The sequence below is a fragment of the Tetrahymena thermophila genome (genome assembly GCF_000189635.1).
Source record: "Tetrahymena thermophila SB210 genomic scaffold scf_8254605, whole genome shotgun sequence".
Lineage (NCBI taxonomy): Eukaryota > Ciliophora > Oligohymenophorea > Hymenostomatida > Tetrahymenidae > Tetrahymena > Tetrahymena thermophila.
In genome coordinates this window covers 176770-204151 of record NW_002476375.1, presented here as the reverse complement: position 1 = coordinate 204151, position 27382 = coordinate 176770, and the positions used below count along the sequence as shown (strand labels likewise).

General features: G+C 21.9%; 10 protein-coding genes across 10 annotated transcripts; 4 read left to right on the top strand and 6 right to left on the bottom strand. All coding sequences in view use genetic code 6, as the record gives it.

Moving 5' to 3' along the window:
* Positions 1-102: 102 nt before the first annotated feature.
* TTHERM_00621239 (transmembrane protein, putative) lies at positions 103-702 on the bottom strand (the record flags this gene model as incomplete). The annotated part of the gene is made up of 1 exon (XM_001471339.1): positions 103-702. The coding sequence occupies one exon, from the start codon at positions 700-702 to the stop codon at positions 103-105; it is 600 nt and encodes a 199-aa protein (XP_001471389.1).
* Positions 703-4162: 3460 nt separating this feature from the next.
* Positions 4163-7138, top strand: TTHERM_00621230 (hypothetical protein; the record flags this gene model as incomplete). Its single annotated transcript, XM_001017948.3, has 2 exons — positions 4163-5531; positions 5628-7138. 2 exons carry the CDS (start codon positions 4163-4165, stop codon positions 7136-7138), a joined length of 2880 nt encoding a protein of 959 aa, XP_001017948.1.
* A 220-nt stretch (positions 7139-7358) lies between these two features.
* TTHERM_000621229 (hypothetical protein) lies at positions 7359-7709 on the bottom strand (the record flags this gene model as incomplete). Its single annotated transcript, XM_012798097.1, has 1 exon — positions 7359-7709. One exon carries the CDS (start codon positions 7707-7709, stop codon positions 7359-7361), a length of 351 nt encoding a protein of 116 aa, XP_012653551.1.
* A 3138-nt stretch (positions 7710-10847) lies between these two features.
* On the bottom strand, positions 10848-11198 carry TTHERM_000621228 (hypothetical protein; the record flags this gene model as incomplete). Its single annotated transcript, XM_012798096.1, has 1 exon — positions 10848-11198. The coding sequence occupies one exon, from the start codon at positions 11196-11198 to the stop codon at positions 10848-10850; it is 351 nt and encodes a 116-aa protein (XP_012653550.1).
* A 308-nt stretch (positions 11199-11506) lies between these two features.
* Positions 11507-13273, top strand: TTHERM_00621210 (ADP-ribosylglycohydrolase). The gene is made up of 3 exons (XM_001017946.3): positions 11507-12014; positions 12096-12491; positions 12547-13273. Exons 1-3 carry the CDS (start codon positions 11521-11523, stop codon positions 13028-13030), a joined length of 1374 nt encoding a protein of 457 aa, XP_001017946.2. The 5' UTR covers positions 11507-11520; the 3' UTR covers positions 13031-13273.
* Positions 13274-13748: 475 nt separating this feature from the next.
* On the bottom strand, positions 13749-15527 carry TTHERM_00621200 (armadillo/beta-catenin repeat protein; the record flags this gene model as incomplete). The annotated part of the gene is made up of 1 exon (XM_001017945.3): positions 13749-15527. One exon carries the CDS (start codon positions 15525-15527, stop codon positions 13749-13751), a length of 1779 nt encoding a protein of 592 aa, XP_001017945.1.
* A 3036-nt stretch (positions 15528-18563) lies between these two features.
* TTHERM_000621199 (transmembrane protein, putative) lies at positions 18564-19028 on the bottom strand (the record flags this gene model as incomplete). Its single annotated transcript, XM_012798095.1, has 1 exon — positions 18564-19028. The coding sequence occupies one exon, from the start codon at positions 19026-19028 to the stop codon at positions 18564-18566; it is 465 nt and encodes a 154-aa protein (XP_012653549.1).
* A 1852-nt stretch (positions 19029-20880) lies between these two features.
* Positions 20881-22841, bottom strand: TTHERM_00621180 (hypothetical protein; the record flags this gene model as incomplete). The annotated part of the gene is made up of 2 exons (XM_001017943.1): positions 20881-21633; positions 21693-22841. The coding sequence occupies 2 exons, from the start codon at positions 22839-22841 to the stop codon at positions 20881-20883; spliced, it is 1902 nt and encodes a 633-aa protein (XP_001017943.1).
* A 263-nt stretch (positions 22842-23104) lies between these two features.
* Positions 23105-23587, top strand: TTHERM_000621179 (hypothetical protein; the record flags this gene model as incomplete). Its single annotated transcript, XM_012798094.1, has 1 exon — positions 23105-23587. The coding sequence occupies one exon, from the start codon at positions 23105-23107 to the stop codon at positions 23585-23587; it is 483 nt and encodes a 160-aa protein (XP_012653548.1).
* Positions 23588-24954: 1367 nt separating this feature from the next.
* Positions 24955-26386, top strand: TTHERM_00621170 (hypothetical protein; the record flags this gene model as incomplete). Its single annotated transcript, XM_001017942.3, has 2 exons — positions 24955-26248; positions 26307-26386. 2 exons carry the CDS (start codon positions 24955-24957, stop codon positions 26384-26386), a joined length of 1374 nt encoding a protein of 457 aa, XP_001017942.3.
* Positions 26387-27382: the final 996 nt, after the last annotated feature.

Here is a 27382-nt window from a genome sequence, read left to right as displayed (position 1 = left end):
AGTTCTACTCACTTAAGAGTGAATTCTTTTGGAAGCGATGATGATTAATTTTACAAGCATCTTTAATAGTAGCATTAAAATTTTGAATTATAAGTAAGAAATTCAAATGAAAGCTTTAATTCTAATTAAAATATTAATTTATCTCCTTTAAATTATTATGCAGACGGTGCAGGATATAGCAATAATAATAAAAAAATTTTATAAGATTTTTCTTTTTATGAAGAACAATAAGTAGGGGTTCAGCAAAATGAAAATCCAAAGAGCCAATTGTAATTTGAAAATATCAATACAAATTGATTTAAAATATTCTATCAGTAGAAAATAATATAATTTTAATAATTTTTGAATTAGAATATTAATTTGCATCAACAATAAATATTAAGTATACAAAAATTTTGATAATTTATTCATTAAAATTAATTTATAATATTATATCAAACAACTTAATATATATAATAAACTAAATTTTTGAATTAAATTAATTGATATGCTAGAAAGCAAACAATAATTATTAATCTAAAGATTTTTTTACTTTATTTTTGAACAAAATATTTACTTATTTATTATTTTAAGAATAAAACTCATCAAAAAATCTAAAGTAATACTAAAATTGTCTATTTATGGTAAAAAGTAAGTAAAAACTCTATTTATTTTTAGTAATATTTATGTTTAACGATAATAATTTAATATTTAAACACACATTCATGTCTAAACTTATAAAATTAAATTTAAAAAAACTATATAGAATCTTTTCTTTATATTCAATAAATAATTCTACTTATAACTGATAGAAGAAGCTATTAAAAAAATATAATTTTTTAAACTTTTCATTAAAAAACTTAAAAAATTATTTAAAAAATAGATATTACCCATAAATTTTATTATTGTTTTGCTCAAAATCGATTAATTTTGTATTTTGATAATTAATTATATAATTTACTCTTTAACCTACTTAGTCATTTTAAAAAACTAGCTTTTTAATATTTTGAAGATAGGCAAAATTTATATAGGTAATAATTAAATAAATGGTAATAAACTAAAAAAAAAAATTGTTTCATAATATATAGTATATATTATCCATTAGGATTGCTTATATTAAAATTTTTTGTTAAGTATTTTTACAATTAAAAAATGAAATTCAATTATTGATGATTTACTTCATAAAGAACTTATTTTTGCGAGAATAGAAATTTAGACTTTAAATTATGTTAATCTTTAATAATAGAAAAAGAAAAAAAATCAAAAATAATAATAAATGACTCATAAATTCAAAAGCTAGAAAAATTTGTTATAAATGATCAATTCATGTGTTTTCAAAATTTTTAAATTAAATTTTTTGAATAAACAAAGTCTACAGCGTTTTCTCTATTCTATGTTGTTTAAATTATTTTGCAAAATTTCTATGAAATAATACTACTTGTATCACAATAGTTTATTTGGAAATGATTTATTTTAGTAGCCATTTAAAGAAACTAAAATATTTCAGATTTTATTCATGCACAAATATACATTTATTTGGAAGAAAATAAATGCTTGTGTTTTAATTAAAAAAAAAAAAGCATAATACTATCTCCACAATAATGCTAGCGCTTTTTAAATAACAAATAGAAACTTTCTTTACTGAATTAATTTATAGTTTTAATGAAGATTAAATGTTCTTTGATTTTAAAAAATTGATTTTCAATTAAATTAAACTTAGAGGGTCTATTCAACATTTAAGTGATCTTCTCTACAATGGTATTTTTAGTTAAATCAGTAACTCATCAAGAAAGGATTTTTTTTAATATTATTTTTGACTTATGTTGCTAATTATTTTAGCCACACTTAGAAAAATAAATAAATTAGGAATAAAAATACACATCCCAATTCGAGTAAGAAAAAATAAATCAATAAAAAAAATAAAAGCCTTAGAATTTAATTTTCAAAGAAAGAATTAAATTATTTGGTAAAAACCACAAAATTTATTCAGAAGTATAGTTGCTTTCCACACAAATAATTCATATGCATATATAATGCTGAATTAAGTTTTTATAACTAGTTCTAATGATTTAATTAAAATTCCCCCTCTACTTTACACTTTACCAAATTTTCATAAGGGTAATATAAGGAGCAACTAACTTCAAAATATTTTACCATTATTTTTACAAATTTGAGAAATGTTAGATTCTTACTGTTGAATAAATTTATTATTTTCTCTTAAGAATACCTAGTAATTATAATTTATACAAAAATAATAGTCTATGATTAAGTTTAAGAGCACCAACCAAATATTTTGTAATGAATACAAGCAATATGATTGGAAGTTACAGAAAATAAATATAAATATTATTATCAATTTTCCAATACTTGAAAAATTGCCAAATTATTAATTTGCTGACATTTAAAATGCGATATTTTTTAAAAATTGAATACCTTTTTAATGACATTTATGTGAGTTTTAAATAGAATCTAATTAACCTATTTAGACTATGGATTATTTATTAATTATGATTCATTCCAAGAAGCTAATTTTTTGATTTTATCAAAGAAGGAAAAAAAATTTTAATTTCTTAAACAAAAAGAGAAGTTATTTAACAATAATTTCAATAATCAAGGATAGGAAAAATTTGAGTAAAAATTAATTTAAATAGAGTTTATTCGAGATTACAGAATATAGGGATGGTTTTGAAAAAAAATTTTTTGAGTTTTTGTTACTCAGATTACTGTATCTTAAAAATAGATATATATATACACACTTTTTCTTTAATTAACAAGCAGGAAACAATTAAAAAATACTTTAATGAAAATAAATTAATAAATAAATAGTAAGTTTTGATACTAATTTTTTAGCTTGAGTAGTTCCCAAATCAAATTAAAAGGTTAAAAGTAGTTAGCTATTCGCTTAACGCATTTTTTTTAATTAACAAACTCTATATTCTATCATAATGTTGCAATAATTAAGTAGTAATGTTCATTTCATAATATTTCACCATAAAATAAATATTTGGAAGTAAGCAATGATTAAAAATATTTAATTAACTTATGAGATGAATGATTTTATTTTGATTTCTTACGATTTTTTTTGTATTGTCTTGTATTGTGTGTTTTATCTTTTTTAATCAGGCAGATAAAAGCTTAGAAAATATCTTACAATATTTTATTACTTTACTTTATTTTTGATTTTATCAATAAATTAAAAAGTTAGTAGAAGGTTAATTTTTTTTTTTCACATTATGAAATTCATCAAACCTGAGGGAAATTGAGAATTCATATTCAAAAATACATCAAATAAAGAAAGTAAACTTGATTATAAGAATACATTTTTAATATTCTTTTTAATGAAGAAAAATTCAAATCTATCAAATTTATTTTCTTGTATCGATTTATATCAATAAATTAAGTATGTCACAAAAAGTAATAGCTATAAATTATTTGCCAAATCGTTGTTAATGTTATTCTCTATTGAGTGCTTCTTTATTGAAGGGAAGTAAGATAATTATAAAACATGTTTGCATCACTGTTTATAAAAAATTTAATAATAAATTAGATGGGTAGACTAATCAGAATAATTAATGTATTTAGTTACCTAAATTAATGTAATCTGTATAGATGTAAAATTATGAGTCAACTTTTACTTGAAATAGATTATATTACTTTTTTTGGAAAGGAAACTTCTTATATTTGAATTACTTTTTAAGGAAAATTCAGAACTTACAAACTCAACTAAACTTAAATATAGAAAGCAATCAATAAAAAGTAATTTTATGTGTTTGATATGGTTAGAATTTTAAAAGTCTAAGCAGTTGAATATTTGTTTATAAAAACATATACATCTGTTTTGAAAGGAATTAAATGAATTGAAAAGCAAAATTATATTGTCGAAATTTGTAAATAAACATCAAAATAAACAAAAAAAGAGGTTTTGTAATAAAACTTGAAGAAAACTATATCTTGCTATATCAGAACCTAAACTTAAAATTACTTGGAAATAACTCTGTCTTTAAGAACAAAAAACTTTGAAAAGCGATAAATACTTTCTAAATTCGATATCAATTGTTTGACAGATTAAATCAATTCAAGCAGGTAAATCTAAGTTGCTTTTTTTATCAAAGATTGTCTGAAAAGCATCATACTATTCTGATATCTAATATAATTAAAATTCTTAAAAAACAATTTTTAAGAGATGATTTTTGGAGAAGACACCTAAAATGCTTCATGTGATTCTATTCACAAAACTAATTCACCTTTAATTTCTAAATAACAACTTTTCACAGAATTCTGCGAAAACCGCTCTCTCCCTAGCTCATATTATGAATGCTAGGGTTAATTGCTCCGGGATGATTAAGTATTTAATGATATATTAGAAGAGACTGGACGTGAAACATTGAAAATTACGCTAGATATCTAGCATAAAGACCATAAAGAGATTAACAAATAATTCCAAGCCACTCTCATGAATTATTATTTAGAGAGTTATATATCGCCATTGTTAATTTAACATATGGGTCTCTTGTATAAACGTGAAGTTTTTCGTAAAATGAAGGAATTAGCTGAGAAGCAGATGGTGGAAAAGCAAAAAAAATATATTGTTCTGATGAATTTATTTTGCTAAAAAATAGAATAAAGCTAGTAAACTAAGGAATACGTCAACATTTTGTTTGAAGCTATTTCAAAACCTTCTCCAAATCCTAATGTTCCTTAATTAGAATACTGCACTTTTTATAGACAGCGCTTATGTGCTTTGATACTTCTTTAGCATTATTATACAATTTAGAGAGAAACATAATATTAAAATTTCTATTGCTTTTGGCATAAGCTATTTGAAGATTAATTCCCCATATTATAGTATATCATGGAGGATAAATAGCTTAGAAAGAAATTGCGTATGAATACAGGAATAAGAGTTTAAGCAGTTCCTTCATTAAGAAATTATATGCACAAAAAGTAAACAAACAAAAATAATATTGAAGAAAAAGGCAGTGGTAATTCATGCTAATAAATGGGTGAAAAGTTAAAGTGTCAGAAAAGCTCAAAATTACACACTTTGAATAATGAAAATCAGAGTGATGAAAAAATTTTTAAAGCAAGAATGAACAATTAAAGATAATCTAAAAAATTGCAATAAACTTGCTTAGAAAATTAAGAAAAAATATAAAGAAAACGATAAAAAGTAAATAAAACTCAAGATTAATCAAATTATTAATTCAATGATGATGATAATGATAATGCTTTCATTAAATAAATTATCACCAATAGTGCGTAAAAAAATATTGATTGTAAAATTTAGAATCAATTTGTAAAAGAAGTAAGCGACTCAAGCTCTAAATTCAAATAAAAAAACTTGAAGTAATAGGAATTAACAAAGGATAAAAATTTAAATTCAGGCGAATCTCATTTATCTGGTAACAAGCAAAATTCAAATATTTATCAATTCAATGAGGAAAATCAAAATAAAATCAGCTATTTAGATTAGCAGTTAAAGTCACATGAAATTAACATGTAATAAGCCATAGATGAAAATTCAAAAGCCTTAGAAAGTTAAAGCGCAGCCAGTAAACATTAAAAAAATATATATTTATTAAAAATTAACTCATATTTTTGAATGAATTCTCTATTTTATTTAAATTTTTTTTATTTTCACAATAAAGACAAGACTTTTTCACTTGAAAAATTAGCGAAGAGATCAAAACCCAGATGCAGTATTGAAGCTGGTATTTAAGGAGATAGCCTATTATCTAATGAAAATCAAGAAAACTAGGGAGAGTCTAATAAGAAAATTAAATAATCACCAAGTTTATCATCTTCCTCATTAATACCTACTTCTGATTCATTCCTAAAAAACCCGAAAACAACCGCAGATGACTAACATTATCAAAATAATGATTATCAGAAAAATGTGAAAATATCAATTTAAAAATAAATACAACCCAAATTAAAACTAGAGAGCAGTGATTACTCTCAAAATATGGGATAGGAAGAAGACATATACAAAAATCGCTCTTATTATGATGGCTCATTGCTCACGCCATTTAAAAACGAAATAAAAAATGACTTTTAGGCTTTTGACAATCATCAAAATAACATTATCTAAATAAAAAACTTAAACCTCAAAACTAAGATGTAAAACAATAGAGATAAGTATAACACAGAGCACTTTGATGATAAGGGTGAAAAATAAGCAAGATCTTAGACTACTATACTCAAGTCAGAAGAGTAGATAGCAGATATATAAAACTAGCTGACTGCCTAGAATTCAAAATATAGCACACAATAAAGATTTAAAAACATGATGAATTCTAAACTAAGCGAAGAATCCACTTTTATGAATTCGCCTTAAACAAATGGATAGGTTTTTAGTTTCTTAGAAAGCAACATTAAAGAAGAAGCTCAAAAAGCCAGTGAATTTAAGTTAGGCCCTTCACTAGTCAATTCTTAAAACTATTCTGACTAAGTTTACTAATCTACTGGTGGTAACAAATTAACAAATGAGTTGCCATTTAAATAATAACATTCTTTTAACTAAAAATATCCCTAAATTTCATCTCTTTAAGTTTAGAACTAATAATTTAATCGTACCCAGTAAATGACAATCAGCTAAAATAATTCAGCCAGCAAGTTTGAATAATAAGTATATGGAAACATAGATCTGAACTAAATTAATACAATCAACAATCCTATAAGGCAAATTACTTGCGATAATCAAATAAAGGTGATAAATATGCCACAAATAATGTTAGATGATTAAATAAATAAATAACAATTATACTAGTAATAGTAATACCAATAATATATATATAATTGTTAGTAAGCACAATATGAAAGCATGTAATAACAACTATTTATGAAGAACTAATTTATGAATCCACAATATCAATCTAATATTTTATTGAATGATCAAATATTCAATAATAATAATAATAATAGAATAGTCTAAGGAACTATCTTTTAAGGATCAAATATGAATAATTTATATCAAAATAATTATTATTCTAATCCAAATACTGCAAGCTAAATTGCGTGCCTAATTCCTACAACTAATGATTTTCAATAAATGCTCATTAATAATTAACAATGCTACTTTAGATCTCTACTTCCAAGTGAAAGAGCTTATAATCCTTAAAACCAAAGACTCGTAGTAATTCAATAAATAAAATAATGAAAAAATTTTTGAACGAAAATCAACTAACTAATCATGCTAATCTCACTTGATTATATAAGAAAAATATTAAATAAAGTGATTAATTGATAACAAAATAAAATTCTTAAAAATTAACTAAAATAACAAATTCACAATAATTTTTTACTCTTAAAACAACAAAACAAAGAAAAACTCATTCACTCACTCACTCACTAGCTCACTTACTTACTTATTCATTCATTCACTAGTTAAACACAACTTACCAATTTACATACATTAATAAATACTTGTTTACTTACTCCAATTGAAAGACATAGAAAATATTTTATTTTCTACTTTTACTTTAACTACCCCATACTTAACTACAAGACTATTGGAACTAAGAATAAAATTTACTTTAAATTTACTCACTTTATTCACTATATATGGTATATTTTTTACCAACTATCTAAATAAATAACTAACTTTAACTGATCAATATTTTAAGTTTATATTTTTTATATTCATGCAATTAAAATATAATTTTAACTTTATGCTAGTTAACATTTAAAATCTTGTAATTTATAAAACCAAATAATACTTTAAATGCCATTAAAATTTATTTAGTTCTTTCATAATAAGGAATACAGTTTATTCGTTTAAATTTCAGCTAGCTTCTAGCAATAATCAAAATAGATAGTCAATTAATTTTCGATTTTAACAAACCTACTCTTCAAGTTTAAGCGCTAACAAACTTAAATATTGTTAGGAAATCACTTTTATAAAAACAATAAAATCATTATAACAATGTTTTAATCTGCTGCTTGGTTCAAAAAAAAATAAATTTGTTGATTGTGATTCTTAAAATTTACATTTTATGACATATTTTTTAATGATTGATATTTTTTTCAAGATGATGATGGTAAATGAAAAAAAATAAAAATGATAATTTTTTTTAAACACGAGAGCTTCATTTACTCTCAGATTTGAACCATCAATAAAATCGTTAATTTCTATCGCACAAAAAGCCCATAAATAGCATTTTCTTGAATATTTTGGAAGTATTTGTAAAAAATTAGATCTTTTTCCTGCCATTAAAAAATAAAATAACATTTTTCATAAATTTTTGGATTTGAGAATATGAAAGATCATTTGTATTTTTACTATTTATATATACAATTGAAATACGATAAGGACTACAAAATTTTTAAGATAGCTAGTATAATAAAAAACTCTTGGCTAGTTAATAATTTTTAAACAAATTTTCTATTATCTATAAAGTTTTTTTCAGACAGATAAATTGATTCAATGAGTTGGTTAATTGAATGTGAATTGAAAATAATACTTAAACAAAAAGAATTTGAATATATAAATGAAAAATTAAAAATGATTAACTTTTAAACTATCTATATATATGTAAACTAAGTAGAAAAACTAATTCAAAAATATATAATTTCTAAGCATCATTATTATTTACTATCTAAAAATCAAAAAAACTAATTATTACTCTTTACAATTTCCCAAATAAAATATGAAGCAAATTTAATAAATAAACTTAGTAATTCCTAACTTAAAATAATATTTAAATAAAAGTCATCAAAGCTAGCTAATTATTTATTTGTCTAAGTAAATATACGATACAACAATATGAAGCTCGAAATTTAAAAAAATTAATATTTTTGCTTACATTATGAAGATAAAATATTCTATTTTTAAAAATACTAACGATAAAGTATCAATGCATACATTCTATCTTCTAAAAAGTAAAAATTGATATTCTTATAAGATAAATTCTAGGATTTTTTGAAATATTACTTAGATTCTTTTGTTATTTTTCAAAAGAAAAATTAAATACTGAAATTTTAAAATAAAATAATTCATTTTTAAGAATAAACAAACAATAAAAATTGATTTTTCCTTTTTAAAAAATTTTTTATTATTACACAATACAAATAAGAATTTTTTTGATTTTCATAAAAATTTTTAAATTATTATCAGTTATAAGATATATAAAATATGAATAAATATAGTTTGTGCAGAAAATAGTGATAAATAAATTTATGGTTTATTTTTAATATTTTATTTATATGCAAAATGTTTTCATTTTAAATAAAATAATTGTTAAAAATCAAGCAAAATACAATTCTTTTACTCATTTTATTATTTTGATTTAGAAAACTAATTTAGATGTTTTTCAAATTTGTTTTAACCAAAAAGTTAATTGTTGACTCTAATACTAAATTTTATTTAAATAAATTATGGTGAATTTAAAACAATCAAAAAATATTTTCGCAATTATAAATTTATTGAAAAATTTATTACAAACTATGATATTTATTGAATTACTAGTTAGTTGCAATAAGAATTATAAATTTATATATATTTATTTTAACAATTTTAAAAAATATTTCTCAAGTACTTAAGCAAAAAGAATTTTATTACCTTGATTTATTTTAATGATTTAACATTCTTTTCAAATAATTTCGTTAGGCAAGAATTTTTATTTTTTAATTAACGAATTTCAATAATTTAAAAAAATCACTATTATTTTGATAGATAAATTTTATTTCTACATTTAATAATGCTACCTTGAATAGAGATACTTTAATCACTGTTAAGTTATTTTACTCTTCATAACTTTTTTCTAATAAAAATTTTCAGTTATTTTTTAAAAGGTGTTCTTAATGATTAACTGCATATGGAAGGGTAAATTAATTTATTTAAACCTTCTGCAAATCAAAAGCTTAGAGCCAATAAATTTGATTTCCATATGTTAATATTTCATAGAATCTTTTGATAAAACATCCATACTTAAGATAGTGATATAAATAGTCGATATAAACAATAAATACTTTATTTTATTTATATTTATTGGTTATTCCTTATTTTAAAATTAATAATTATTCTAAGAATTTCTAGTACTATTGTAACGAAAAATGGTAAGTAGAATAGAACAAATTGTTATATGATTCCAACTTCATCATCATGATATTTAAATAAAATTATATATATTACTTATGATTATGGATTTGGATTATTATAACTGCCATTTGTTAGAGGAATAATAGAACTTAGCAAAGGTAGAACAAATATAAAAGGAGATAAGTAGGTTTAAAATTAGATCTTAATTTTATTAATTTTTTAATAATCCTCTAATAGAAAATTATAGATTGTATGGTTTAATTATAAAAGGAATCTTTTTTTTTTTAGATTTTATTTTTTTGAAAAAAGATTCTTATCAATTTATTAAATTGTATTTATTATTCAAACCAAAACTTATTCTCAATCAATCAATAACAAAAAAGAAAATATAAATTGAAATATTTAAATTCTAAGAAATTTTATTTATTATAATTTAAACAATATTAATATTTTAAAATACTTTAAATTCGATGAAATAAATTCTTTTATTTATTTCAATATTATTAAGTGAAGAAATATTTGATTCAACATGAAAAATTTCAAAATTGAAAATAAATAAAGTAGAATCAAGATATTATTTAACTTGTTAGTAATATTATAGACAATAGTCAGAAGGTTAATTTATTTCTATATGAGCTTATATTTCATAATTATTATATATGGATATATGAGTTAACAAAATTTAAAATAATTATATATATTAATTCAACAATAAATATATTCAGTATTTATTTAATACATAATATTTTATTATCACTCAAATAATTCTAAAAAATAATTTTTAAATTTACATTTTGATCTTTATTAACTTTATTATAAATTTATTAATTCATTTTTTTTCATCTCCTAAAGCACATTTTCTCCAGCAATTGTACATCTTAGAGAATATAGAATCGCTACGTTAAGGTTAACATTTATCGAAGCATAATTTAAATAGTTATGTATCAAGTGTTTTAGTATTTAAAGAATTGAAATAATCGCTATTCCAATTATGACATTCATCAGATTAGCTGTAGCAGCTGATGAATTGATGATCTTAATTTTAAATGCATTCTTAACCTATGCAAGGATGCTAACATTACAAAAGACAATCTTTAAACTAGCTATAAGTTGGAACCTAGTTTTATGTATAAACATAATTAAGGCAAATTATAACCAACAAAATATAATTATTTCTCATTTTTTAAACCTAATATTATTTATTTTAGATAACTATCTCTCACTTATATATTTGTAATTATAAAATTCTAAATAAATAATTAATCAATATATAAATAAATAATCAGTAATACTTTTTATCTTTTTAAAATATCCATTTTTAAATATTAAATTAATTTTTCCACAAAATTAAAATAATTTTTTTTATTTCTTATTATTAAGTTTGTTTTATATTTAATTTTAAGAGAAAGAAAAATAGTATGTATTTATTTATTTAATTGATAAGAATTATTATATAATTTTTATAATTTATCAGAAAGTAAAAATAATACTAAATCAATCGAATGAGTCTTATCAAAAAAATATCTTTGCTATTTAATCAAACAAAAAAAACATTAATAATTTTAAATAAAAGTTTCAAACAAATGGAGTAAATAAAATTTCCAACAATACCGGAAACTATTAGAAAATTGAAGGATGATAATACATTCGAAACTTAGTTTGATAGTTTGCTTCATTATGATATAATTCCTAAAGAAGATCAGGATAGACAAATAGTAAATAAGATAATGAAAGGTGATAATTCATACTGCATTGATGTAAAACTAAGTAGAGCTATTTCTGTATTTGTTGGGTCTGCAATTGGTGATGCTTTAGGCAACCAAACAGATTAATTTCCGATAGACTATAAGAGAGATATTATCAAAGGATTTAATTGCCTCGACAATTTAAGGAGTCCTAGAGCTCTTTATACTGACGATACTTCGCTTGCTTTGTGCATAGCTGATAGTTTTTTATGCAATTAATTGAAATACTCACCCTCAGATATAAGACATAGGTAAGTAAATAATAAATAAATAATTTATAGAATAAATAATAAAGTATAAAATTCAAACTATTTTTTATTTAAATGTTACAGATTTGTTTTGTGGTGGTTTGAGAGCTATAATAATGGAAAAAGTTAGTATTTTATAGAAGATAATAAAGGAAAGTAAGAATATATGTTAAGTGAGTTAAAAGAAAATGTAAAAAATGAATTATGGAATTAGTTTTCATTTGGCATAGGCATAACTACTTTTAACAATTTCATAGATTTTGTATAAAATCCAAGTAAAACTAGAATTAAAGAATTTTATGGAGATCAAAATTCAAATGGTTCTTTAATGAGACTTTCCCCAATACCTATTTTATATCATGATAATATCAAAGAAGCTGCTGAAATTGCATTTTAACAAAGTTTGCTTACTAATGATGGATAAGAAGCTGCCGAGTGTTGCTAATTATTATCTTATATAATAGCAAAAATAATTAATATGTAAACTATTTTACTAAGACCTAATTCATATTTATTTTATAAAAAATAATATTAGAGAAAATAAAGCACTATCTCCTAAATAAATTTTGGATTTGACTTGTGAGGAAGCATGTAAAGACCTTATGCTAGAAACATCTGTTTTGTTTATAGCAAAAAGCATGTAAGAAAATTCTCTTTAAAAAAATAATTACAATTAGTGTGAAGCAGACAGAAATTGGAACTGGAAAGATATCAATTTTAAATATTCTCCTACAAGATCAGAAAAATCGCCAACTGGAATAGGAGGTTACTCTATGGATGCCTTAGCTATGAGCTTGCATATAAATTATCATAGTGAAAGATTTAGTTAAGTTGTCTGTAGAGCTGCTAATTTAGGAGGTGATTCTGATACAGTAGGTTGTATTTCAGGAATGTTGGCAGGAGCAATTTATGGTTTATCTAAAGATTTAATTGAATACCACCAATAAATTTATCCTTCAGAATAAAATTCTACTGCAATAAGGGCTTATAAATTATTTAATAAAACACCAATATCTTGATTAATATTTATTATATTAGTGTATTTTAAAGGATAATATTTCAAATAATAAAGATTTTAAGAAATTTAAATAGGCTTATAAATTCAATTAACATTTAAAGTTTTAATTTATTATTGAAATATTTAACAAAAAAATATTAATAAATTATAATATGAGATAAAATTATATTTTCAATGTTTAATAATAAATAATAAGTGCGTTTTATTTTTTTTAATAAAAATAAATTTTTTACTTAAATTAATTAGCAAATTTGTAAATTATATTTTTACCACAATAATAATAATTAAATTTTTTTAATATAAAAATAATTGCAATATTTTTTTAACTTAATTTAATTAAAAAATTTTATTTTACCTCATTTAAACTATTTAAAAAGACAATTTTCTTAAATATTATTTTTTCTTTTTCCAATTTAAGAAAAATTTATAATTATAATGAAGCAAAATCATCAATTACATATTAAAATTTATTTTCAAATTAAAATTTTTGATATATGATTAAAAGCTTTGTTGTTACTTTGAGAAAAAATACTTCAAGTATTAATTAATAAACTATTATGTTAAAATTTATAAAGGATCATGATAAAAAAAAATAAATTTAATTGTTTTATCTTAAGCTTATTAGATTTTATAAAATTTGTGGACAAAATAATTAAACTAAATAGACTGTACACTATATATTATTTTTATTTTATTTTATTGTAAATGATTTTTAACTTTCAATTAGTTCCATATGAACGGAGTATTCTATCAGAAATTTCAACTACTGTTTGGTCTGATTTTTAGTAATATAAATATTGGATTTTTCTTTAACATCCAGATCCTTCAAATTCATGGCTATATGCATTTTAATTATTATTGAGGTCATCAGAACGACCTAACATCATTACATTTTCTATTCCTTCTAAAATTTCAATAAGCAATTCAGTTTCATACTAGGGGTCGAGGTTATCTGAAAAAACTCTCAATAAACCATTAGAAACCATTTTATTTATTTGTTCTTTTGTTGCTTGTGCAGTTGCGTTACTCAGAGCAAACAGTATCTCTTTTTTTACATGTATGCTCTACTCTACGTTAAGTCTTTGAATCAAAGTTTAAAGCATATTCTTATTTAAAAATACATCTATTTGAGAAGCATTTCCTGCTGACAAATTGCTTATTAGCCAACAAACATCTTTTCTGATCTATTCTTTTGGATGTTCCAAAAATCTGTTCAGATATGAATAAATATCCTTTTAGAGAAGTTAGTCAGTTTGAAACTCGTTTCCACTAGACATGTTGGCTAGAGTTCTTATTACAAAGGTGAGGAAATGCTCATTAACATCAATTCCCTACTCTAAATATCTAAGCATAATTCTATCAACTTAAATTTTAAGCATATCGCTAATAACTCTTGGATCACCTTCACTTAAATCCGTTATTATAAGAGCGCACATTTTTAAATCTACAGAACAGAGAAATTTTTACTTAACTTGCTAGTCACTTTTTTAGATATTACTATTTGTGCTTTATAAATTAGTTGGTTTACAATTTTCGGAATTCATTTAATTCTAATTGCTATTATTGCTCAAAATCATTGATTTATTTTTATTAGGGAGCGAAGACATGCTATTTATTACTGTGTTTGGTTCTTTTGGATGATGGACATCTAATAATTTTGCTAGATATGGGATAGCAATCCTCAATTAATTATAATATGATTAAGTAGTTTTATGGATTCTAGAAAGACAGTAAATCGAAAGAATTACTGAGCTAATAAGCTAAAACTAGATATTTGGATTATTACAAGAAGTGGTGAAATAATAGCACAAATCTTCAATTATCAAAGGGCGCTCTTAGAATATTCTTACAAGGTTCTCTGGTTAATGATTATCAATCAAGACATTATTAAAAGCCCAAATGACATGATCTGCTAACTCTACATCCTTGGATTGGATTTACTCTATTAAGATGTGAATCAAATCTAGCTAAAAAAGTTCTTACAACTACATAGGAGTACCTGCAGTGAGATTTGCCAAGATGTGAGCAGCATAATTTTTACATTTAGGATCATTTACTGGGCCATGCTTATTAACAATAGAAATTACAAATTTAGGTAAGCTTGTCATAAACATTTAATTTATTGGTGATGGGTAAGTTCCAACAATTTTAACGAGCTGAATTAAAATAGATCTCATTTATTCTATATTATTATCTTTCTAACATTGCAAAAGCCTACTTTCTATATCACGAATGACTTAAACATCTAAAGTAGACACTTATTATTGTTAAATTTGTTGTTAACTTAAAATGTTGTTCTAAGGATCTTGAGTAGTATTCTGATCGCTTTTACTGTTGTCAGCATCAGAAAAGCTATCTAAATTTGTTAAATTCTTATTAAATAGCTTTAATCTTTTCTACTATATTAAACTATCTGTCTTTTTCTTACGAATCTCTACTCTAAACTAATCTTTTTTATGCTACAATACCAGTTGTGCCTCGTCTTATCCAATATCCATACTTGCGAATTAATTAATGATAGTTAGCTGTTTCTTAATTAAATTCTTCCTTTTGATATACTAAAAGCTAGCTTTGAATCTATATTGCTTTTTGTTTTTATTTTTAAATTAAATGAGTGAATTGTGTGAGGTGTATAGTTCTCGCTTGCTTGCTTGCTTTTTAGTTATCTATTTGCTATAAATTTATTGTAAATATTATTAGCCAACTTTGAATTAATTTTGAAGATATGAATTATTTTTGTTTTAATTAAAATAATGAATGCTTTTTAGTAGAAAGAGCGTGCTATTAACTAATAATATATTACAATTAATTGAAGAAATTAATCTGAAAAGATTTTTAAAATATTATTTAGATATAAACTTTATCTTTTACTTTCAAGACATAATATTTAAATTTATTATTTTTAATTAGCAAAAATTCTAACTTTCTCATAAAAACATATAAATTATTTAATTTTTCCGCGTAAATAATTGAGTTTCTATTAGACTTTCTTTAATCAGATTTTATAATATACCTTCTAAAATAAAATAGATCGGTAGATCAGGAATGAAATATTTATTCTTTCACTCCATATTAATAAATTAGTAGACTCTTATACTCAATAATATTTTATGTAAAAAGTTAAAATAAAAGTATTTTTTTAGGAGATTGATCTAACATTTAAAATAATAAATAAATATTTAACTCATAATTTAAAAATGATTCAATTAAATTAATTATCATATAATTAATCTTTTTAAAAAGTGTCAAAACTAAAATATTTTGAAATAAATAATCCAATTAAATCCAAAAAAAATTTAAATGTAAATACAAAAAAAATATAAAAAAAAAATAAATGAATAACCTTTTTAAATAAAAATTTTAAGTCTTATTTAATTTATGAGGATTCATAAATTTAATTAATACTGAAAAAACTACTTTAATTTATATAAATATATAAAAATGTAAATAAATGTTTTATTAATAGAATAAAATTAATATTTTGTTTAACTTTAATATCATTTAATTTAGTTTCTACAATAAAAATAAAATAAATTAGAATATTTAATTAAAAATTAATTGAAAATATAGAAATGTATTTTGTTGATATTAAGAAATCATTAGAGAATATTTATTAATTTAGGCTGATAAAGCTAAAAATATAGCATTTATTTAATGATTCAAGTATGTACAATTTAGTGAGATATTTGCTTGCTTGATTACCATGAATTTTATGTAAATAGATTTATCTTGCTGGTTCATAGAAATTATTAAAATGAGAGGTAAACAAATATTTTTATCTTGTAAATTAATTTAATTTAATTAGCACGTGTATTTTTTTAGTTTACATGCTAATTTAGCTCTTTTATTTAATATTTAGAGTCTACAAGAATTAGTTCTATTTAAAGCAATTATTGGGTGAAGCCTTTAGTAAAAGAATAAGTGTATTTTTTATTTGAATCTTAAAATGATCATAAATCTGTGATGTAATTTTTTTTAAATTAGGAGAAAAGGAAGTACAATTCATTCATTCTATTAATTAATTAAATTTATTTAAGAAATCTTTAGACTTAATTTTTTCCTTTTTTCCAATTGAGGCTTAAGCAGTAAAAGATATTGATATAAAATTAAAATTTCTTTCAATTAATTAGCTCTATCTTTTTACTGTGTTAGTAGCTATAAATTACTTACAGTAGTTTGTTCTAATAAATTATTTTCATCAACTATGAGCTAATTTACTGAGAATTCTCAAACCTTATATTAATTTAATTATCACAGAGTTGTAAATATTCTTTTTTGCTTGATTTTATTTATTTCGTCGTAAGAGGAATGTAAAAAATTTTTAAGACAAAATAATGAGTAAATAAAAAGTTTACTTGCATTTTTGTTTTCGAATAATTTAAAATTAAATATTTTTAAGAATTTTAAATAAATTAATAGCAAAAAAATACTCTATTAAGCTGTTACATTTTATAAGAATGAGGAATAGAGTGAGTGATTGAGTTACTTTTAAATCATAAATTTGACAATTTAATGAACATAAACAAAATTATGAAATTAGTATTGACGCTATCTATCTCAATTATATTTAGAATAATGGAAAATAGAAATAAACAGAGAAAGTGAAATTTAAAGATACAGAGAGAGGTACAAGAAAAAGTAATAGAATGTTTAGATTTTATTATTAAGATAAAAAATTATCAAAAAAAAGTTAAAAAAATAAAAAAAAACAAAATTTAATCTTTTGTTAAAGATAAATAGAGATTACAAATAATCCATCTAATATTTGTTTAAATTTGAATTTCATCCATATAAAACATCGAAAAATAAAAATATTGCTTTGATTGCAATAAGGTAAAAGACATACTTCAGAGTTTACACTAAGAAAATCGTGCTTCTATTATACATCTGAACTTTAAAAATATATATAAATAGGTTTCATTTTTAATTAACTATAACCACAAAAAGAGACAGCAAGCAAAATATTATAAAAATATATAGATACATCTAAGATCATAGATTAGATTTTTATTAGACTAACGAAAATAGAAAGAATTACAAAAAAGAAGTATATATATTAATTTGTAGATACATACAAACTGATTTGATTGCTTGCTAATTTAATAATTAATAGATTAATAAATAATGTTTTGTGTTTAAGATAGAGCTACGAAATAAGAGCAAGAAGAGTATTTAGAAACAGCTAATTAAAGATAATAATACCCAAAAAAATAATTACTTAATAAAATAGTAGCTAATTCTCATTAGAGTTAATTATATAGAGAAGACGGACAATATCAATAAAACGCAGATAGCTCAAGGGATTTCTCATACAAAATTTAAAAGGCATAAAGTTTAGCTGAAGAAATTGACGCTATGCGTGGAGTCAAAACATTGTTCAATGGCAATAAAAATAATGATATAGTTCATTCTCAAGCATAAAATGCCAAATCCAAAAGTTTCGTTCATAACGAAAGAGAAGGATATCACAGCATATAGAAAAATTTAAATAATTCATAATTAAGCAATGAAGATGACTTACTTGTCAACAAGCCTCATCCGCGTGAATTTTATTTAAAGTTAATGGAGACTGAAAAAAAAATTTAGAAAGGAAATTTTTTTTAATAGGACATTACATTGTTAATAGAAATGTACACAAAATGCATTGAATATTTTGATTCTGTTTAAGATCCAATAAAATGCTACTTTGAAGATAAAATTTCCTCCACACTTTCTTCAAACAGCATATTAAGTGTCTTGATGAACTCTTAAAAGCAATAAGACTCTTAATAAAGCTAAGTCTAACGTTCGTCTACAGCAAAAGATAATTAATACGAATAAGGTAAAATCAAAGAAAATGCTTAAAAAAGTTAAATAACCCACATTACCTCTCTTGATAAGGGAACCCACAGACCCCGTACATTGTCTGAATAGAAAAAGCATGATAGGATGAAAGCGCATTACAATATAGAGCACATAAAATTATAGAAATAGACAGATATAGAGAAAGCAAATTTCATTAAAGCTTAGGAATTGTAAGTTTAAGCCAAAGAATAGCATAAACAAAATGTTATTTCTTCTCAGTAGAAGGACATAAACGAAAGACTAAGATTAAGAAAGGAGAAAAATTTAATACAACAAAGTGAAAAACTCATTAATAATATAAGGTTAAAAAATGATAGCTTAACAGGAGATCCTAGCTAAAATAATGGCAACAAAAGTGCAAGAACTCTTAATACAAACTCTTCATAAAGCAGTGATTTAAGAATTACTGAAGAAGATCTTTAATAAGACGACCGCTCTACAAGAGTTGCATCTGACCATAAACATAACAAATTTGTTAAATCCAATTCATAAACAGAAATAGATGCAAATTCAGTTGTAAGCTAAAACGATAATGTCAGTGATTCTTCTTCAGATGACTCTTCATCAGCTTCTTCCAGATCAAATTCAGATTAATAACCTGAATAAATACCAATAGAGTAAAATTAATAAGAAACTAAATAATAATTGTAATCTTAAGATTGAGAATTCTAGCATCTTTTAATCAGAAATAGAATATTTGAAATCACTAATTAAAAGTTTATAAATATCAAATAAATGTTTCTTTAAATACATAAATAAAAAATTAATTATTTAATTAATTAATTTAATTACTGATTTCTCCAAGCTTAGAAAAAGAAGATAAAATCTAAATAATAACAATCTTCTAATTGAATAATACACTTTAATAGCTTTCAACTATTACCACTTAAAAGTATAATTTTAGTCTCGATGTTACATACTATTTCAAATCATGAAATTTAAAACAAGATAATTAATAATTAAGTAAATACATACAAAAGAAAATTAAATACCACTAACTAACTACCAAATAAGTAAATAAATAAATAAATTATAAATCTATCTCTCAAATTAACAAAGTTGTAAAATAAATTTAAATTTAAGAAATGATAAATTACAAACAAAATAAACTTAAGATATAATAAATGTTTTCAAAATTATTGATAAATCCATTCATATAATTGACTATAAATCTCATACGGACTTTAAATAACTTTATATACATATTTTATATAATTAATTAATTAACTAATAATAATATTACTTTTTACTTTTACAAATTAATAGCTTAAACACCCTTTTTAATTTATTTTCTCCTATTTTTCTTGCTAAATAAAATATTTACATATTCAATAATATTCCTTTCAAAAGTAAATTTTCTTTCTTAAAACGTCATAAATAATCAAAAACTCAAAAGCAAATAATTTAAAATACTTAAGTATTAAAAATTGTTAATGTTTTTGATTTAAATTATTTATAAAAATTGTTTTATATATTTTAGATATATCTATTATCTATTTCTTTTGTTCATAAAAAAACAAATAAATTTCTGATTTCGTTTCAAAAATAAAATAAATTTAAACATATTTATTAAACTATAATTTAATTGATTCAACTTTTCATTTGTTAATCAAAATTAGAAAAAATAATAGCAGATAATTTTAATATAAATATTCAACTAAATGTTAACTTTTAATTAAATTATATGAAACATAGAAACTAGGTATTTTGAATTTATACAAACATTGAATACATCAATTGATTCAACCTATCTATAATTTTATATAATAAAATCTATAATTTCTTTTTAGACGCAATCTAAAAATATAGATTTGATATTTTTATTTTTTATGAGTAAATATATTAAATAAATAATATGAAATTCAATGACAGAGAGTGCATTTTTATATGCATGTAAAGAAGTAAGAAAATATGTATGTACAAATAAATAGGATTTAGTTAGAAATATTTAAAATATATTTATTTATTTATTTTTGTTCAATAATTTAATAATTTGAAGATTGTCACTCACTATTCAAGTTTTCCATATAATTCTTAGTAAACTTTTTAAATTTAGGTTATAAGAGGCAAGTTCATATTTCTGTTAGTTTAGAATACCTCTTGATTTTATAGATTAATGATTGACTCTATATTTATTTTCATTTGTTCACAGTTCATGTTAAATATTTGAGCTAAGTGGATTGGATAGTTATTGTTTTTTTCTTGTTTATAATATTTTTAGTAGATTTCATACATGTCTGTGAAGGGTTTAAAAATACATTCAGAAATTATTTAGTTTAATGTTTGAAGTTGTTACACAACAAATTCATTTAAATATTAAAGGCTTATCTGTGATTAGAAAAACAGAGTTCTGATTATGTTATTCATTTTATTTAATAGATTCAAATCCATTCCTATACAATCCTTAATTCTATGCAATACTCCAATTTACTTTAAAATCTTTTTGTTTTACTCGTTGGTTATTAAGGAGTTCACGTATGTTTCTACTGCAGAAGTGTTTTTATATTTATGGATTAATTGGTTTCTATCAAGCTATATTTTATGAAGGAATTCAAATAATTACCCATTAAATAATATGTTATCGATCATTGGTTGCTCAAAACCTCCAACTTTTTCTCTAACACTCCTTAGAACGTCATTGCGAATTTCTTCGTTACTCTTAATTACTTCATATTCATTTTCTCCCATCTAGATGTCCATTCCATACCTCAAGCATCCTTCTACGAATTCTTTTATATCCATCGTAACTTAGGCCATCTCCTTTTAAAATATAAAAATTTTTATTTTTAATTAAATTATTTATTTATTAATCTATCTACCTTATTTTTCTGCTCATTTGAGTTAACTAAAGTTAATGATGAATTAAATAGCTTGTTTGCTGATTGCTCTAATTATATCAAGAAGGTTTACTTTGAAATATCTTTATCTGAATTAACATCAAACTCTTTTAACAAATTTGAACTAAAATTGAAGGCAGTCTAATTTTTCAGATCTTCTAATTTTTTTCTTAAATTGATCACATTTTATTTTGCCATCTCAAGCTTCTACTCGCTTTGCTAGGAAATACTGGATTACTTACAGTCATTAGAAACTTTTTCAATCAAATCTTTTAAATAGTCCAATTAATACTCAAGTTCGGCAGAAATTGTCTTATTACTCTTGGATAGCTTAGTTAAATGCTAAATGTATCTCCTTTGCTTGATCATTTAACTTTGAATTAAAAAATTTCTTTTTTCTGTGAATTAATTCTTCATTTTTTAAAGTCCTTATTAAATAATTTAATCTTTCTCTTTAATCTACTAAACCAAATTATTTTTATCTGTTTCTAATTGAGATATTTTTGCTTTTAGTCTCTTTTGTTCCATCTTTTCTTCTTTTAGTTTTATATTTTATTCATAATTATTGCGATTAAGTTAATTTAGCTCGTCTTTCAGCTACTCTAATTCACTCAAACTAGCTTAATTTTGTTTTGTCTTTTAGTTATCTCCTTATTTTTTCTTAGCTTATTTTTAATCACCTACAAATTCTTCAGTTCTGCTGCTTTGATTTAAGCTTTGATCTTCTTAATCTTCTTTTCTATAATCTACCTATTAAGGAGTATCTTTTTTTTTAATTGAAGAACTAATCACTTTCTAGCTTGGAGGCTTGGAACTACTACTAGTATTACTACTCTCATTATTATTTGTAGATTATCTATCTTTTATGAGACACATGTAAAATTCTGTTTAGGCTTTGTTCTTTTCATAGCTTTACTGTGATTTAGCAATATTAGGTTTAATTTATGGTGGCTTAGAAATATTGCTGCTTAAACTACTTTGTGTTGATTTTTTTACACTTTACTGCTAATCATTTGGTTAATCTTATTGCAAATCCCTTAGGCCATTGGCAGATTACTGTCTTACAGTACCTGCTTTTACAGTAGAGGGTTTATTCTAGGTATTAGAATCTTTTGAAGCACGAGAAAACATTTAACAATAATTTATTTATTAGAAATATCCAAAAGCTAATTTAAGATTTTAAAAAATATAGATAGAACTTTTAATTTAAAATTGATTTGTGATAACATCTCAAATAGTATTTGGTCAGAAATTCACTATATAAAACCAAACAAAAGCATTTTTAGAAAAATATAACAAATAAAAAATTAATCAATTTTGAAACAAAAGTTTAATAATTAATTAATTGATTTACTTTAAAGAAGCTAAATAATTAAAAAATTTTTCAGTTTAAAATGAGTAATAAACATAATGTTTACCATTAAAGCTAATAAAAAAGTAAGAATATTTAGTAGCACAGTAATTAGTTTTAAAAGCATAGTCAAAACCATACTTATGAATAGATGATTAAATTATCTTCTACTGCAAAATACTACAAATGCAACAAAGATGAAATAGATATAAATGCACAACCATTATATAATTCATAAAATAATCCTAATATAGATCATCAAGTATTATTTGCTTCATTAAAGATTCATAGTTCATAGTAGTAATCTGGAAACCAAACTCCTAAAATACCTAAGCTAAATCTAAATAGTTAAACAAAGGTTATTCCTAACGTTTCTTTTGGATATCCTAGATTATACGAAGATAAAAAGTAATATTTCACCAGATAATCAGCAATAGTATAAAATAACCCAGCATATTAACAATATTATAAAAATTATGTAAATGATAATTTTTAAGTGAATGAATACTTTTAAGCAAGCTAATGAAGCAATAAATATTATCTGCATTTAAATATGAGATAAAGATTTTAAAAATAGAATTTTTTTAGGAATAATTATAAATATTTAATAAATAAATAAACAAATAAAACAATTAAATGTACAAAATAACAAAATTTTAGTAAAAAAGCTTAGTATTTAATATAAATAAAATATGTTTCAAATTTAAAGTAAATTTTATAAAAACATAAAAATATAAAAATAAAATTTTAATGTTATTCTCATGAATTAATCAATCAATCAATAAAATTTTTTATTTTTATATTTCGATGAGGAAATAAACTTTGTTTGTTTTTATTCATAAAAAATAACTCTAAATAAAATAATAAATAAATAAATGTATTGTATATGAGCCATTTTAAATAAATTCTTATTTTTCTGAAAGGAAAGAATTGTAAAAATATGTAAATATATATTATTATTTTTCTATTAAAAGTTATGATGCTATAAATTCTCATTAATTTATTAAGTTTCTATTATATTACGATTTTTACTTTTTATGAGTCAAATTAATTTGAATAAGGAGCTCTGGTAAAAATTAAAAATGAATAATAATTAAAAGTAATGGAAAATAATTATATTTTATAGGATTTTAATGCTATCATATTTATGCTTAATATAAATTTTTATTCTTAAGAAAATCTTGAACAAATTGATAATTTATTTTTATTTAAAAAAAAGAATTTAAAATCTAAAGTAATTTTAATTCCACAAAGAAACAATTTTGTTAGAAAGACAAATAATAAAATCATTTTTAAACTATTAGAATATGAAACTTTTAAAGAGAATATTATGATAAAATATTTTGCATAAAACTTATTGCTTATTTTTCATCACTCAAATAATTAAAATAAAATAAATATATTTATTAACTTAACTTTAAATTAACTCTTTTTTTTCCTAAATGAAAGAATTAATTATTTATATCACTAAAAGTTAATTAAAAAGTACTAATTGAGTGAATATTTTTAATTTATTTATTTAAACTGACTCAAAATTTTTAAATTATTTGATAGATTAATTAGTTAGTTAGTTATCAATTAATTTATGACTGGAAATAAAAAATATTAATTAATAATTACATCTTATTTATTTATTGTATCTTTATATCTTTAACTTTCAGCTATTAAACTTGTAAAGATAAACCATAATTATAACCAATTATTAGCATTTTAAGAATTCAACTTTAAATTAAATCCAAGTTCTTCTTATTTAGTCTTAGGTATTAGATTGATTTTTCTAAAATTTTCTTTCTTAGCTTATAAAACATATTTATGAAATTTATTTTTATCAATATTTTTTTCAGTCATTTTTAGAATTAAAACAAATTCTATAAACAGAATAAAAGCAAATAAATGAATTAGGCAAGCAGCAAGTATTAATTTGAAACAATAGATTAATTGGGAGTTAAGCAAGTTGTACCACCAAGTAATTATTATAGATTAGATAGGACTGTTCCAATTTAGAATGTTCCCTTAAATCAATAAAGTGGTTATGCTTCAAATGTTAGAACTTTAGATTATTTATAAGCTGCATCCAATTTAAATATTCACAGAGCATACGAAAATGATAATATTCTTACAAAAGTACCTACTCTGTAGATTAATGGAAGCTACAAAAAAACTTTATTAAATCGTACAAGAGAATTAGTTGAATAAAATGATTTATCCTCTCCATTCAAATAGTATACTTAAAGACTTAGCAGTCCAACTCACCATTAATCTCCAATTTATTCAGGTAGTTTACCTCAATATTAAAGTAATTAATCACCTTAAATGCCAAGAAATATAGATGAATAATCGCTTTACTACTATCGTGCAGGAGATGCTGTTCCTCCTCCACTTATGAGTTAATTTTAATAGTTACCTTCACATTCTTAGCTTGTTAGCTGTTAAACATATGTAAATCCTAACTTGCTAAATCATAGCGCTCTTCATAATCAGCAGCAAAATTTTATAGATCCTGGAAAGTAATAAATGATGGATATTTACAGCGAACTACCAAGAGACTAGTGCCATTATTGTGTTTCGAATACTGGATTATTTGGAACACAACCTGCTGATTATTATTACAACAAATAATTGATAGAAGAGAGAGAAAATATGCATTAGATTTAATAAAAATAATATATGGAGTCAATTAAATAGCAAAAAGATGGTAATAAAAAAGATTGGGAAAATGAAATTGATGAAAGGAGAAAGAAAAATAAAAACTAAGATGACATCAGAGACAATGTTAGTGTTGAATCTGACATTACAAAAAATCCTTAAGATTATGCAATGAATATTTAAGATATGGGCATTCCTGATGGAAAAGAAATTAATGAACATATGAATAAAGAAAAGCAAAAAGCTCAAGCTTAATTTGGAGGAATGCTTAAAGCAACTATGTTTGGCAAAAAACTTAAAAATGTAGCAGAGTAAAGTATCTTGAAAAGATAAGTAAATGAGGTCAATGAACTATTCGAGTAGCAAGAATAAGACTTTATTAATTTTGAAAATATTTAATTTGCAGATTTAGATCATCTTACTGACGAAGAAAAGAAGAAGCTGCTTCTTTATTATAGCTAAATGAATATGTTAAATGAGGAAATGAAAAACGGTTAAGTTAACAGCTAAAAGAGTCTCAGCTAAATCATATCCTTTGTTTGTAATTTTAAAATTAAATTACTTTTTGAATTTTTAATAAACATTTTCAATACTTATAGAAAACCAAATATCTGGCATATAAGAATAAGTGTTTGCAAATGGATTGGACAACCTTGCAAAAAGGTTACAAAGAGAATGAATAAATTAATTATTACCAAAATAGATATTATTTCTCTACCTACAATTTCTACTTTATTAAATTTTATTCCTTTCCTTTAAAAAATAAATAAATAAATAAGCTTATTACTCTATTAAGTCATTTCTTTTTAAACTATTTTCTTTAAAATTGTTGTTTATATTAAAATATCTTAGATTTTATCATTTTTATTTAATATTTTTAAGAAAAAAATATTAAAGCTTTGAAATAAATAGCAAATTCTATTACCTATTTTAAATACCTTTTTTAAAAATTTATAAATCTACAAAAAATTATACTATCATATTTTAAATGATTTACTAACAAAAGTTATTTTACATTTGAATATTTAAGAGAAATATTTTAATTTAAATTTATAGAAATTAATCTTTGATTATAAATAATAGAAAATAAATAAATAAACACCATAAACTGGTGAAAAAAAATTAAAACAACATAATATTGAAAAACTATAATAAAAAACCCAAAAGATCAAAAATGTAATTTAAAAATACAAAAAATTAAATATATAAATTGAAGAATTATAATTAATTGATTTTAAATATTTCGAAATGAGAATGAAATATATTGATTTGAGGAGCATACTTTATAAAATTAAATAATTTTCTAAAATTCTTTTAATCTTTTGAAAATAATTAATTATTAATAATATTTATTAATGATTTAAATAGATTAATTATTTTAGGAAATTAATTGAATATTTTTCTATTAAAAATTTGATTAAGTATTTTTACTTTTTAGTTTTTTAGCTGTATGTTTGTTTATTTTATGAATACAAAAAAATTAATTTTAAAATTAATATCTGTAAGACTTCATTTATTTTTATTAATTATTTATCATTTTATAATCATGAATGAAAAGTGTGTTTCTTCTTTATTATTTTCATATATTTTGCTTTAATATTTTCTTTTTACAAGAATTAAAAAACGGTGATTAATGTAAAAATATTAAGAAATTAAACAGCTTTTATCTACATTC